The sequence below is a fragment of the Calidris pugnax genome, unplaced genomic scaffold (genome assembly GCF_001431845.1).
Source record: "Calidris pugnax isolate Ruff unplaced genomic scaffold, ASM143184v1 scaffold188, whole genome shotgun sequence".
NCBI lineage: Eukaryota > Metazoa > Chordata > Aves > Charadriiformes > Scolopacidae > Calidris > Calidris pugnax.
Window position 1 is genome coordinate 7,648,283 of NW_015091257.1, and position 14,418 is coordinate 7,662,700.

At 38.2% G+C, this 14,418-nt stretch overlaps 1 protein-coding gene across 1 annotated transcript in view; it reads right to left on the reverse strand.

Annotated features, from left to right (window-relative positions):
* The window catches only part of PUDP (pseudouridine 5'-phosphatase), a 76,571-nt gene that overhangs the window by 23,955 nt on the left and 38,198 nt on the right, over window positions 1-14,418 (reverse strand). The window contains exon 3 of the mRNA XM_014960270.1: window positions 13,403-13,632. Coding sequence (XP_014815756.1) covers window positions 13,403-13,632 — 230 coding nt within the window. The remainder of the gene's footprint in view (window positions 1-13,402; window positions 13,633-14,418) is intronic.

Genomic DNA, 14,418 nt, shown 5'->3' on the forward strand with positions numbered 1-14,418 from the left:
CACAAATTCAAGTTTTCATTTTCACCTTCAAGGCCCTATATTATCTTACCCACAATTACTGCATGTCTTGCTTTTATTTCCTTCTACTCCCTAGACATCTTCTATCCTTCCACTTAATTGCATTCTTTATCTCTTTCTCCCACTTTCAGCTGTATGTCTTATATCATGCTGACCTCTGTGCCTTTTACAATCTCCATGCCTACAGTCTTCATCCTTCTTCAGCAGTATCTTTAAAAATACACTATTTCAGGAATCATTGGTACATTCTCTTCTTCCTCCCCTTCTATTGCTGACCTATTAACTGAAATTTGTCTTGCTTAACCACTTTTGCTCCTTTTTGGACGAGGGCAGCAGAGAATACAGCTGAAAGCTAATGCAGGGCTCGCTGATTCACTTCTTAATTCTATCAGAAATGACCTCTGTTAACTCCTTAACTCTGAGGAAAATTGAAGGACAATACTTGTTTGCCATCTAAAATAGGAACTTGGAACCTCGTTCACTAAAAAAAGGACAACATTCATTAAATAAATGCCAATCAGTGTGTGCGTGGGGTGTGTGATCAGTTTCTTCAAGCTACTTCTTATAGCCTTAGATAAACTCATGGGGTTTAATGTATACTTAAATATAACATACACAAACATCAGGAAACTCAGGAGCATTCCCAGGTCTAGTAATGACCATAGTATGGTAGAGACATACCATTATTGCTGACTCCTAGAACATATGACTGCAGAACTCTCAGCTTCCCACACTTCAAACACCTCCTTTACAAAATATAACTCTTCATGTAAATTATCATATGACCGTTGCACTAGTTATTAGCATAATTAGAAAATATTAATAACTTATGAGGGAAATATTAAAATAGTTGCAATCACTTTTTGCTGAAGTTCAAGAAAGAAAAAGTCTTCTCAATGAAAATTTTCTGCCTGAAAAGTTAAAAACTCACAACTGAAAGCAGTCTTCAAAGTATATATCATAGCTAATCTTAAAGCTGAAAATGCATTCTACCTAAGATACGTGATCATTCTTCAAAGAATAAAAGGTTCTGTTGGCATTCTCTTGGGATAACTGCATTATTGAAAGTGGAAAGCAGAAAGATAAGTTACATACTATTATGCTTTCTGCCCATGGCACTTTTTTTGAATCAGTAATATTTTGAGTCTGTACCAGCTTTGAAGCCCCAGACAACAGGCTGCAACCTCTAATGTTCCCACTCTTTAGTCTCAAGCTGCAGAATGCAATAATGTGTTCTGGACACAGCAACTGAATGGATCACTGTGACCAGGTAGAAAAGAGGACAATTTCCTAATGGACGAAAACATGTTCTGTAATAAAAGGTATTTTCAGTAATGGATGAAATCTCATCAGCTAGTCTTTGCTAGTCAGCAAGACCCTGAGGCTTTGAAGCAACTAAACTATGAAGTGAAGAGGTTACTAACTTTAAAAATAGTTTCTCATTACCATGCTACTATTTTAGAAAGCAGTTGTAGATGCATTTTAAAAGAATTCTGGTGTTACTCAGGGAATTATTGACTAGCAAGCCTTACCTCTACACTTGGTAAAATCTGCTGATAACACAGAGTTATGTAGGTTAGCTGGGATAAGAAACATCTATAAGAAACTTGGAGTGAGAATGTAGTCGACTGGGCAATCAAGTGTCAAATTAAATAAAATGGTCAAGAAGTGTATGCAACACACATTAGCTAGAAAAAATAAATGACGTGTACATCTTGTAACATCCAGTTTAAATACTGGACATCACTGTAGACAGCTCAGTGTAAACTCAAGAGCTTGGGTGATACTGTATATATTCATATACATATATAGTGATGTCCCATCTGCAATACTCTACTGTATGCCACAGACATTATTCTATGTTAAAATGTTTTTGATAGGAAGGGTCTGAAGAAATGCAATCAGAATGCTTATGAGGAAAAAAACTAACCAACCACACCTCCCATCAACCCCCAAAAAACACTGACTGGAAGATCAATTCTTATCTTTTTCACTCATAACATTTAAAAAAAAAAAGAAAAAGCTGACATTCAAAGAAGTTAAAAGGTGAGAAATTCAGAATATATGCAAAAGATTTACAGAATTCATTGTCCCAGGTAGTGACCACCGTCAGGAAAAAAACAGTATTGTGAAAGAGTTACTAAACCCTCTTTTTTTCTTTTGTTAAAAAAGAGACTTCAATTACTTGATATGGGAGCAACAGAATTTAAGTGGGTAAATTAACCCTCTCTTGGCTAAAAGGTGATTATGTTGAGCCTCTGGTATTAGCTTTCATCAGAGATGGTACCAAATAAGATGAACACTGAATCTGAGCATGAACAGCAATTCCTGTATTCAGTACTATTTAGACAAAAATGAAAAGCTTTCTTTGATGGAATAGGAGGACAGCACTTCTACCACTGCATGGAATTGTTTTCTATGTTAAATCAGAATCACTTCAGTTTTACTGAAGCTTAACTTGAACCATTTCCTTCTTGGCTTTGAATCAGGCTATTATTCTAAGATAAAGAGATGCTGGAATGGAAATGTTAAGCATCCTTTTTTAGCAGATAAAGCTGTCACTTCTTCAGCTCTTGTGTGTGCTACAAGGTCTTTTATCTTTATACCACCAGTCTATCACAATAATAATAATAAAAAATTTCTCAAACATTGCTTTATGGAGTACACTTTGTAATCATCTTGTAAATGCACTTATTTTGTGATACAGCAATCAGCCTGAGCAAAATGCTTTGCCCTGTATAGACTATAAACAATTTGTCAGTGTTAATTGATGGTCCTGTATGTAGGTTTTCTGCAACCATGCCAAAAAAAGACTCTTAAAAATTCCTTACAACACAACAGAATAAACAGAACACTACCACGAATACCAGCCCTCTGAAAATTACCTACAACTGCATCTCCACAAAGAGCAAGTAACTTAAAAAAGAAGGGAACAAATGAACTCTCCCTCCCCCAGCCTTGGTGCATTAAAACAACACACAGTTGACCTTAGTCTTTCAAAGGTTTCCAGAGGTCTCCCCATGACAATAATTTACAAAGAAGCAACGAAAAAATACTGCTAACAATGGCGTTCCTTGTTTCAGTCTTCATTCTTTGTCCTGAAACTGTTGAAAACATTGTTATAACAAGCTCTGGTGTGTCACAAAGGTAACTTGAGATACAGAGAGGATCAGTGCACTAGATCTCTTTAAAAGAGGATTTATTCATGCATCCTATAACCCAAAAGACATTAAAAACATTTTTTTTTTTTGTGAAAATTCTTGTTAATTAAAATCTAATTATTCAATGACTGCTCTGTTTCGCATCTCCAAAAAACGCTCAAGGTCTTGAAAGAAAGAAAAGATAACTCAGTGAGCAATTTATCATAAAAGAAGGATTTTCCCCCCTCTTTTTTACTACTTACCATGCATAATTAATATGTGATAATACCCATAATGAGTTCCCTAAAACAATTAGCAACGCATCTCCAGTGACCTGCTAATCTGAATATGATGCTTTTAGAATTTGGAGGTGTACCAGTCTCTTTGTGCTTACACACTCACCTCACGTAGAAGCAAAGAAGGCTGCAGAACATAATTTATTATTCTGCATCACATTTCATCAAGTCCCTTAGCAGCTACTTGATACATTATCAAGAAAAATGCAAGGGAAAAAAATATTTCTGCCTCCCCACCCCCCAGCTAGGATACCCCAAAGACTAAGAACAAATTATAATCCTTCTTTCCTCCTCCAATCAGACACATTAAGTGAAAGCAAACCTTGACCAGGTTATTTTTTGCATGGAATTTCAATGACTTTTTTCATCTCCATAAGACAAATACTTCCATAAATAAACATGCACTGCAGTAACAAGGGCAACGTCTGGAACACTTAAGAGCTAAATTACTTTCAAGCCATGCAACATCTCATTTTTCTTCCACAAATATATAATAAAGACTGCCAGCACTGGGGGGGTGGGGGTGTGCACACACAAGCATACATGCCTCAGGAGAAGAAGGAGGAACAAAATCAGCCATGTGAACTGAGAGCATGATAACTGAAAACAAAACAGTACAAACAACTTTATAACTGTCTCCTTCCTTTAATTGTCTTTTAAATATTAAATAGTGGCGTATTATGGATTTAGGGAAAAGATGCATGTGTATAAAAGATCTTCAGAAGTCCTGGATTGTTAGATATAGCCAAGTATCTTATATTCTTCTCTCTATAGCCATGTCCATTACACTTAAGTAGCTGGAAGCTGAGCTTTATAATCACAGACTTCATCATCCAGCCTGGGATGGGGCTACATGCTTAGACAATTTAGAATCTGAGGAAGGTGCAGGATTCAGTCAACAGACTGTCCAGTATCATATCATATAAAAAGTGCTTAACACTACAGTGTTGTGATCTTTGTGTCCCAAGCTATATGCTTCTAGCAGTATTTCAAGATGGAGGTCTTAACACATGAAACTCTATATTGTTCAATACCTACTTACTCATAATTTATTAATAATTTATTCCTATTATTCCTTTAAATTTCTCGTGTGTCTGTCTGAAATCAATAGTTTCTCCAGGGGAAAAAATGGTAAAAAAAAAGTTATTCTGTTTATTATTTTGCAGTGCCTCACAGAAGAAGGAATTCGAGAGCTAGGCCAGCAACACATACTAAATACTCAAATCAAAACTTGCCATTAGAAAGAAGTCTTCACTCATACTGCAAAGCAAGAAAAGTAAAGGCTTTATGAATTCAGGAAAAAGTTCTAGTCGAGTACCTTCCTGAGCAAACAGCTGCTGTACTGTGAGGTAACCAGGACAATCTCTAAGGAAACCCCAACACTGGAAGACTGAGCAGCTCAGGTCAAAGAGTGCTCAAAAAGCTGTTTTCCCAAATTTCTTGAGGAAGTATTCCACACAGTGGACAAGATAAGGGCAATCCTCTCTTCTGATTTGCTTTAAAAAGAAAGCAGAAGTCCCAGATTATTGTTATGTTCTCCATGGCACCAATTTTTCTTGATATTTTAGGAATACACCGGGATTACTTTTCCAATTATGCTTTACAAAAGATTAACCGCAAGAGATGTTTAATTCCTGAGAAATAGAGATTGCGTGATTTTGGATGCACACATGAAAGCAAAAAACTAATTCCCCAAAAAAACCACAGCAAGTCAGAAAGGGAAGTTCCTACTGAACTTGGCATCTCATCTTAGAAGGCAGACCAGCGGAAATGTTCTGTTCTCAAGACAATAGACGTACCCTTTCAGATTTCACTTGTTATCTGCTCCCAACGCTTAAGAGTATGTCTGCATGGAACAATTAAACTAATCTGAGTACAAGGAAAAGATGCGACATACTTCATTCACCTCCCAATCACCCCACATACAGTTAACAGTAAAATCTGCCATATGTAACCTAAATTCATCAAAGGAGTGAACTCTGCTTTTGACGCAAACTTAAGCACGCCATCTGTATGCAGGAGCAGCGGCTTCAAGCTCTTGTGGCACTGAAGCAGCTGCTCTGCAGTTCCACCACCTCCCAGGGAGCACCGTTCCCACCACACGACACACTTCTGCCAAGGGAGAGCCTTCTCTGCACTGTCTGGAAGCTGGCCACAGCACAGCACAGGATGGGAGGCCAACAGGAATGCTGAGAGAGCACAGCCTTGCAGATAAGGGACACTGAAGGGGCACTCTGTGCAAGCAGTGAGGAAATTATCCCCCCAAAAGCCCAACAAGAAAATACACACACCAGAAACACTCAAACATCCCAGACCTTCAGTCAGTGTACTCACTGCCTAGCCACACAGGAGTTGGCACCAACAAATCAGATGACACGGGAAGTTCTTTTTTGGGTCTAACTCATCAACTGTCTAATTTTAATTAATTAATGAACCGCAATTACATCTGTACAAACAAGAAAGTCAAGTGGCTTCTGCAAAGAAAGCCCGAAATTCTGCCTTCTACCTCAAAACACACTGGCAGCTGGGAAGAGTCCTGGAGCAACACGGATCCCTCTTCACACAGTAAGTGGCCGCTGGCACGTGCTGCATTTGCTTCTGCACAGACCGCAGTGTACGTGGACAGCAGTGACCTGCTACCAACTCCTCCTCAGCTCTGCCACGGGCGGCAGCTTTAAAAGCCAGGTGCACTATGAGCATTAAGACTGCAGGCTGCACCCCTGGGAGAAGCAAACACCTAGCGATACGCTAAAGTAACCGGTAAAAACTGTGAGTCCAAGGAGATCAGATAGCAGAGGATGGGTAAATCAGAATGGTTTATACCATGAACACCCGTTTAGAAGAGTGTTTCAGCTGAGGAAAAATTGGGAACGTAGGGAATTCAAAGGACAGGCTAGAGCCAAGGGTGAAGAGACAGTCATTGATGTAGGTTTGAACTAAGCTGAAAAATGTCTATGTATTTTCACATTTAATGCCTTTGTTATTTCTAAAATAAAATCTCTGATTTTTGAATTGTAAACATTCAGTAAAGCCTGCAAGTCAATTTATTTATAAAATGGAAAAGGGGCAGATTTATGATGACTAATATACATTATTTCAACAGCAGGGATTCCAATTTACAGCTCAGTACACCACCTAGAATGGCTGTTCATGCCTTGGTAATTCCTGTACCTATTTAAAGTACTCCTCAAAATTCAACCTCCAGGTATACATGAGGAATAACAGAAATATCACTAATTAAATAACTGCTCATCTGAAAACCGTAGTAAGTGAAACACCCTACATGCATACACTAAAACTAGTGCAGTTGAAGGGGAAAAAAAGTAGGAAAAGGAATAAAATGAGGGGGGATAAGAAATAAAAAATAGATGTCGGCATCCTTTTTACATAAGCTCACAATAATGCTGGTCACGTTAAGTGCTAAATCTGCCTTCTTCACCCTCTGTTTTCCTTGTACAATTACAGACTAAAATTACAAAATGGCCATAATGTTCTGAATTTCTGTTACTCTTTCACTACATCTTTTGTAGCAAAAAAGTCTCAGAAAATTTCTCTTTGAACTTCTCTTTTCTATGACATAAAAAGTCCACTGAGACTCATAAATCCTAATGCCATTTAATCAGTCTGAAAAATTTTAATGAGCTCTCACTAGATTTGCTACAGAGATTATTCCTAACTATGGGATCAATTAATTAATTGGAAATGGAAGAAACCGCAAAGAAATAGTGTTTTAAATTAAGGTGGTGATTTACATCACTTGGAACTTCTTAAATAGAACAGATTGAATCTTCATAAGAGAGTTATGATAATTTCAATTACTACAACCTTTTCCTCTTTTTAAACAATGGATATAAACGCTATTTGTTTGTTCTAAATTACTTTACTGCTAAGGTCCTTTATTTTACAGAAAAGCCACAGGCAAAACAACCAAAATACTGGTAAGAAAACCCTTACCCTGCCACACTGTATAGTAAGTAAATAATTAATTCATGTGTTTTTTATGACATGAGTATATTGAAAGTATGTATAAATGTTTGCATGGGAAGGCCTGAAACACTGAGTTAAAGTCCTATTTGAAACAAATTTAGTAGCATAACATTTTTGTTACTATTAAACAAAATTGCTTCAAGGTAAAACTGAAAAGTTATAGTTCATATATCTATCTTATATACAAATACACACAGAAACACACGAAGAGCTAGGTTTTTATGAACACTTTTAAAGCAAAAATTAATATTCCAATATTTATAAATTCCAAAATCATGATTTTAAATAATTTGAACCCTTTAAATCAAAATGGAACAGAAAAACATTGTTCAGTGAAAACACGTCTGTTTCCTTATTTTTTTTCCCAAATCAAATCTGAGAAGTGTATCACTGGATGATTGAGGTTGGAAGGGACCTCTAGAGCTCATCTGGTCTAATCCCCCTGTTCGACCAGGGCCACCTACAGCCTGCTGCCCAGAACAATGTCCAGATGGATTCTGAACATCTCCAAAGTGGGAGCACCCACCACTTTTCTGGGCAAGCTCTGTCAGTGCTTGGTCACCCTCTGTCGTGGTTTGCGCTGGACTGGCCACTGAAACTCACAGTAAAAATGTGTCTCTTTGTGCTCAGACAGAACCTCCTCTGTTTGTTTGTACCCATATCCTCCAATTCTCTCACTAAGCACCACTGCAAAGAGCCTATCTGTCTTCTTTACACTCTCCCTTCAGGTACTTATATACATTAATAAGATCCCCCTGAACATTCTTTTCTCTTCATCAGCAAACTGCCCCATCAACCAAGTTATTAACAAAGATGTTAAACAGGACAGGACTGGACACTTCTCCCAATGGTCATGACTGATCAAAGACTATCAAGAGTGGCCTCACAATGACATCTGCCAGCTCGCTCAGCACCCAAGGTTGAATCCCACCAGAACCCATGAACTTACTCATGTCCAGTTTACTTATGTACTCCCTGACCTGATTCTTTTCCACCAAGGGTGCATCTTCCTTGCTCCAACACTTGTCTCTGGCCTCTGAGACCTGGCATTCATTTGCTAAATTCAGTACTTCAGCCTTATTGATGTCGTGTGTAATCAAGTCCCCCATCTCACTGTGTCCAGCTTTGGAGTCCTCAACACAGGAAGGACATGGACCTGTTGGAACGGGTCCAGTGGAGGGCCACGAAGATGATCGACCGATGGAGCACCTCTCCTGTGAGGACAGGCTGAGAGAGCTGGGGTTGTTCAGCCTGGAGAAGAGAAGGCTCCAGGGAGACCTTATAGCGGCCTTTCAGTATCTGAAGGGAGCCTATAGGAGAGCCGGAGAGGGACTCTTTGTCAGGAAGTGCAGTGACAGGACAAGGGGTGACGGTTTTAAATTGGAAGAGGAGAGATTTAGATTAGATACTAGAAAGAAATTCTTTACTGTGAGGGTGGTGAGGCACTGGAACAGGTTGCCCAGAGAAGTTGTGGATGCCCCATCCCTGGAGGTGTTCAAGGCCAGGCTGGATGGGGTTTTCAGCAACCTGCTCTAGTGGGAGGTGTCCCTCCCCAGGGGAGGGGGGTTAGAACTAGATTATCTTTAAGGTCCCTTCCAACCCAAACCATTCTATGATTCTATGATGATTCTATGATTCAGCAATGGGCCCACATGTTCCCGAGTCTTCCTTTGTCCCCTATGTACTTATGGAAGCCTTTTCTTGTTGTCTTTTGCATCCCTTAGCACATAGAGCTGAATGTTACCAAATTTCACTGAAAACTGAAACTCTGATTTTGCCTCTGCAGCACATTTTAAAGGTTCCCTTAATAGGAATTCCTGCTGTAAAAATCTGAAACATAGTAAAATACTATGTAACTAATTCTATAAAAATATGAAACAACTTATTTCCCAAATTATGATCAGATGAAGATAGGAAAATAATAATAATTAAAAAAAAATAATACTTTGAAACTTTTATTTTGGTCAATTATCTAAATAAAATGTATGGAAAAGAACACAGAGTTTTGAACATTGTGGCCTGATATTTCTACAATATTCAAGCATACAGTTTCTACATATGTAGAGCTCCATCTGGTTTTCATATGCATCTCTGTATTTGAGAGCAGAATTTGGCATATATTTAAAAAAAACCCAAAAAACCCCAACCAAACAACACCCACAAACTGAATTTTAGTAAAACACAATTTTTCTAGTATTCAACCTGCAGATCGCAATGTTATTACCTGCCTTATTTCATTACTCGTATGATAGCACATTGTTACTAGGGTTGGAAGTTCATATGAAACTTCCTGCATCACAAGATTGTAAGTTGTAGGCTGAATTTCCAGGGTGTATCTTGTTTGAAATTCCTGTGCTACGGTTTCGTCATTATGCTCATTAAGTTCCTAGCTAACCAAAGACTGCAAACCAAAAGTCCTCAGTTGCTACTATGTAGTTTTGGTATGTAGTAGCTTGCTTTAGCAGGACGCTAAAAGTGGAAGTCCTCTCCAGACGCATTATCAGGCAATCATCAATGCTTAGGCTGACATAAAGCTCCAAAGAACTTTATACAGCTTGCAGCCAGGGATGAGAAAAAATGTAATCTAATGGCAAATATTTGAATCACATATAGCATAGATATATGGGCCTAAAGACTGAATACATCGCTCTAATAATCTATTTCTTTGAGTCACAGAATCACAGACTGATGTGGGGTTGGAAAGGAACTCTGGAGATCATCTAGTCCAACCCCCCTGCTAAAGCAGGTCCATCCTAAAGCAGGTCCATCCCAGAGCAGGTTGCTCTAGGGACTTGTCCAGGTGGGTTTTGAATGTCTCCAGAGATGGAGACTCCACCACCTCTCTGGGCAGCCTGTTCTAGGGTTCTGCCATCCTCAATGTGAAGAAGTTCCTCCTCATGTTTAGATGGAACTTCTTATTTTCAAGTTTGTGCCCATTTCCTCTTGTCCTGTCACTGGGCACCACTGAAAAAAGACCAGCCCCCTCCTCTTGACACCCTCCCTTTAAGTATTTATAGATGTTGATCAGATAACCCCTCAGCCTTCGCTTCTCTAGACTACAAAGACTCAAGTCCCTCAGCCTTTCCTCATAAAAGAGATGCTCCAGCCCTCTCATCATCTGTGTGGTCCTCTGCTGTACCCTCTCCAGCAGTTCCCTGTTCTTCTTGAACTGGGGAGCCCAGAACTGGACACAATACTCCAGATGGGGTCTCACCAGGGCAGAGTAGAGGGGCAGGATAACCTTTCTCGACCTGCTGGTCACACTCTTCTTGATGCCCCGCAGGATGCCAATGGCCTTCTTGGTCCGAAGGGCACATTGCTGGCTCATGGTCATCATGTTGTCCACCAGGACTCCCAGGTCTTTTTCCTCTGAGCTGCACTCCAGCAGGTCAGCCCCCAACCTGTACTGGTGCAGGGGGTTATTCCTCCCCAGGTGCAGTACCCTACACTTGCCCTTGTTGAATTTCATCAGGTTCCTCTCTGCCCAACTCTCCAGCCTGCCCAGGTCTTGCTGTATGGCAGCACAGCCTTCTGGCGTGTCAGCCACCCCTCCCAGTTTTGTATCCAATTATTTGCTTATACAGACATTGCCTACATCTCCTGGCATTTTGCTGCAAACTTGCACGTTACTGATTTTTAATGTGAAATCCAAACCTTTAGCTCTGTCAGTTCACTGCTTGGGACTGCACACTGCAGGTGCCAACACTACACTGGCCATGAATGTTTCAGATAGCTTCACATGAACTGTTTTGATTTTCTTCTTCTTGGCAGCTCTTTGCTTGTGCTAAATTCCCACACTGACATTTGAGACTTTTGTAGATGTGACAAAAAAAAGTTCAACTGAATCATCTGCACTAAGGGAACTCTGAATGCTCTTAAATGTCATATAAAGGAAAAACATGGGCTGAAACAGTTATGCTCTTCTTCAAAGAAAATAACTATATAAAGCTACCATGAATACTCTGAAATTTTGTTTAACATATCTTTAAAGTTTAAAATTATTAAGTGTGATACAGATGTTACTATTATCTTCAAATATTTTGTTCACTGCTTACCACAGCTAAGGTTACATATTGCTGAATAAGTAAAAATATCTACAACACAGTGTCACTGTTTTTTCTGCTGTTGTTTGGTTTTGATTTATTGTTTTTTTAAATGTTTTTGTCCTTTTTAATTATTATCACCTTGTGACTTTTCTGAAATAGAACCAAATAAATTAAGAGCTCTGGGAAAGCTCTTCCTCTGGATATTACTATTAGGCTTCTCACATGAAATAATAGTTTAATTTGTCATTAACATAGCTGACGTTCAATTTCCTTACCTCTCCTTCAGATATAATACCAGTTACAACCCAGCTTGATATAAATTCTCAATATTTTCTGCTCTTTTACTTTCAGAATTACAGAATAGCTTACAGCCACACCTCTATCCAATTGAAAAGCATGCATTACACATCTCTCATTTTGTTTCACAGAAAAGCACACTACACAACATCATAGGAACATGCTCTGATTTTTTGTTCCCTAGACATTTAGTTAAGAAAGGAAGAATAATTTTATATGAAAGCAACATTAAGCTGTGATTTAAGCTTTTCAACTTCTCTCTTACTTCCTCCAAAACACTGGGCTGCTTCCCAATATTTGCTTTCAGCTGCGCATTAACATACTGAAAATTCACACCTACTTGTCTACAAGGTGAGATTTACAGCCTTATTGCTCAGATTCATCAGCATTTGGAACATAGCATACATCCAAGGCCTACTCACAAAAGTACCTAACACATCCATACAACCGCTATCTGCGTGAACATGATTGTATACATTTGGTGTACCTTTTCTGAACACCTAAGTCTCCAAATGAAGTTGATGTACATACACAGAATGTCAACAGAACTTGCAACAGAATAAAAAAAAAACCCAAACCAAAACCAGTTTGGTTAACACTGTTCATAGTACCCCATGCTGCATCAAATATTTAACTTTGTATTCCCAGGCAACTGTTCATAGTACCCCATGCTGTATCAAATATTTAACTTTGTATTCCCAGGCAATGCAAATCCCATTTAGACTGTGGATGAGAACTTGAAGTATGAAAGGCTGAAGAATTTTAACTAATCATTCTGTATGTACCTGTGTAACCATTTTTTCCTCAATAATCCTGCTGAGAAAACAGTCATCGCAGTCTAATCCACCTAAAGTTGTTCCTCAAAAATTAGTATGTAATGCATTTTTCTGCAGTAATGGAAGTTAGAATTTAGGCTCCACTCAGTACAGACAAGAAGTGAGAAAAATATTTTAAGGAGAAAGGCAATTTAATTTAAAATAAAAGCAAAGACATTATTTTAACTATTTCTCAATTTATCTTTTAAATATTCTCCCTACAGATTTCTATTTCAGAATCAAGTTTGGATATTTATACATATGAGAGAGAAACTAAACACCTCTACTACTTGACAAGATTGCTCAAACTGATAGCTTTAAAACAGACAACAAGAACTATGATCTCAGAGATTTAGAATGCCAGAGGAAAGAGATGGCTTAGGAAAAATATATGCCCTCTTTACAAAGAAGTATCTTTAATGTTTAGACACTTAAGAAGTAAATCAGCCATGAATGTATGAAAAATAAACTGATCTATGTTTAAATAACTGTTTGAAAGCTTTGAGTAGTAAAGTTAAGATTGCAGATTTATGCATAGAGTGGAAAATCATTATACTTTCCTATTACTGCACACTACCATGTAGTAAATCAGAGCAATCTGCATTACAAACATTATACGTAGCAGGGGAAAATCTCTTGCTTCAGCAGCATAAAATTCTTTGAAAACAGAGGTTGCTGATTTTTATAATGTTTATATTAAATCTTAATCCAAGTATTTATCATTTTAAAATAATAATAATTCAAATAGAGCCCAAGCAGAAGATTCCTAACTTTTCCGTTAATTTGTTCCCTCCTCTTCTTACCTTCTCTGGAAGTGCAGGAGGGTGAAATCTCTTTGCACAGACTAGAAATACATCAGGCTCTGGCTTGCCATTCTTCACCTCGGGGTCATCTCCCAACACAATATGATGAAAAAGACCAAAGAAGTCTTTGTGTCTGGCTGTTTTCATCTGAAATGTCATTTCAGCTGAGCTGGTGGCAACAGCTATGGGTATGTTGTGTTTGTGTAAATGACGGATCAGCTTATCAACCCCTGCAAGACAAATATACACATTTTATTTTTTATATATACACATATATGTAGGCATACATATTAATATTTATACCTACTTACAATATATTTAGCAGTATTTCAACAATGTTGTCTTACTGAATATAACAACCTATTTCAACCAGTCAGTGTAGAAGAAAATTCTTGCTATGTCTGAAACGTACCTTCTCCACACAAAAAACATGGAACATTCCTATATACTTGTTCTGTTACAAACAAATGATGTTTTTCTCAAAATATGCCAAAAATGAGTTCAACATCATTATGAAGTACACCCAGCCAAAGCTCATTACGTAACATCCCCAATATTATGTATGTTTATTATTTCTCTGTAAGTGAGAGAAAAGCACAGGGGGAACATTTTCTTTTATACGCAGAGTTACGTTCCTGGGGAAAAAAAAAAAAAAAAAAAAAAAAAATCAAACCCAAATAAATATAATCTTCTCACTGCATGGTATAGTTTTAATTTCTGAACCAGATACCCAAGCAGCTAAAACCAGCCCCTAAGAGAGCTCAGTTCCTCTTTTTTGCAATTACTAAAGCAAGTAACACTGGGCAGAAGAGGGGAGCTGTCAGTCACAGTTGTTAATACCAGAGCTTTATCTATTGATGCTGTGAACCCAGAGTAATGAACACCTCGAGTCTAATGGGTAGAAACTTCAATCCGATCTAGTCTTCTAGGGAAGGTTAATGCAGGGAACAGTGAAAACACAGCAGTCTGTGTAAGAGGGAAACACACTTCATTATTCAGTGCAAGTTTTGAGTTTC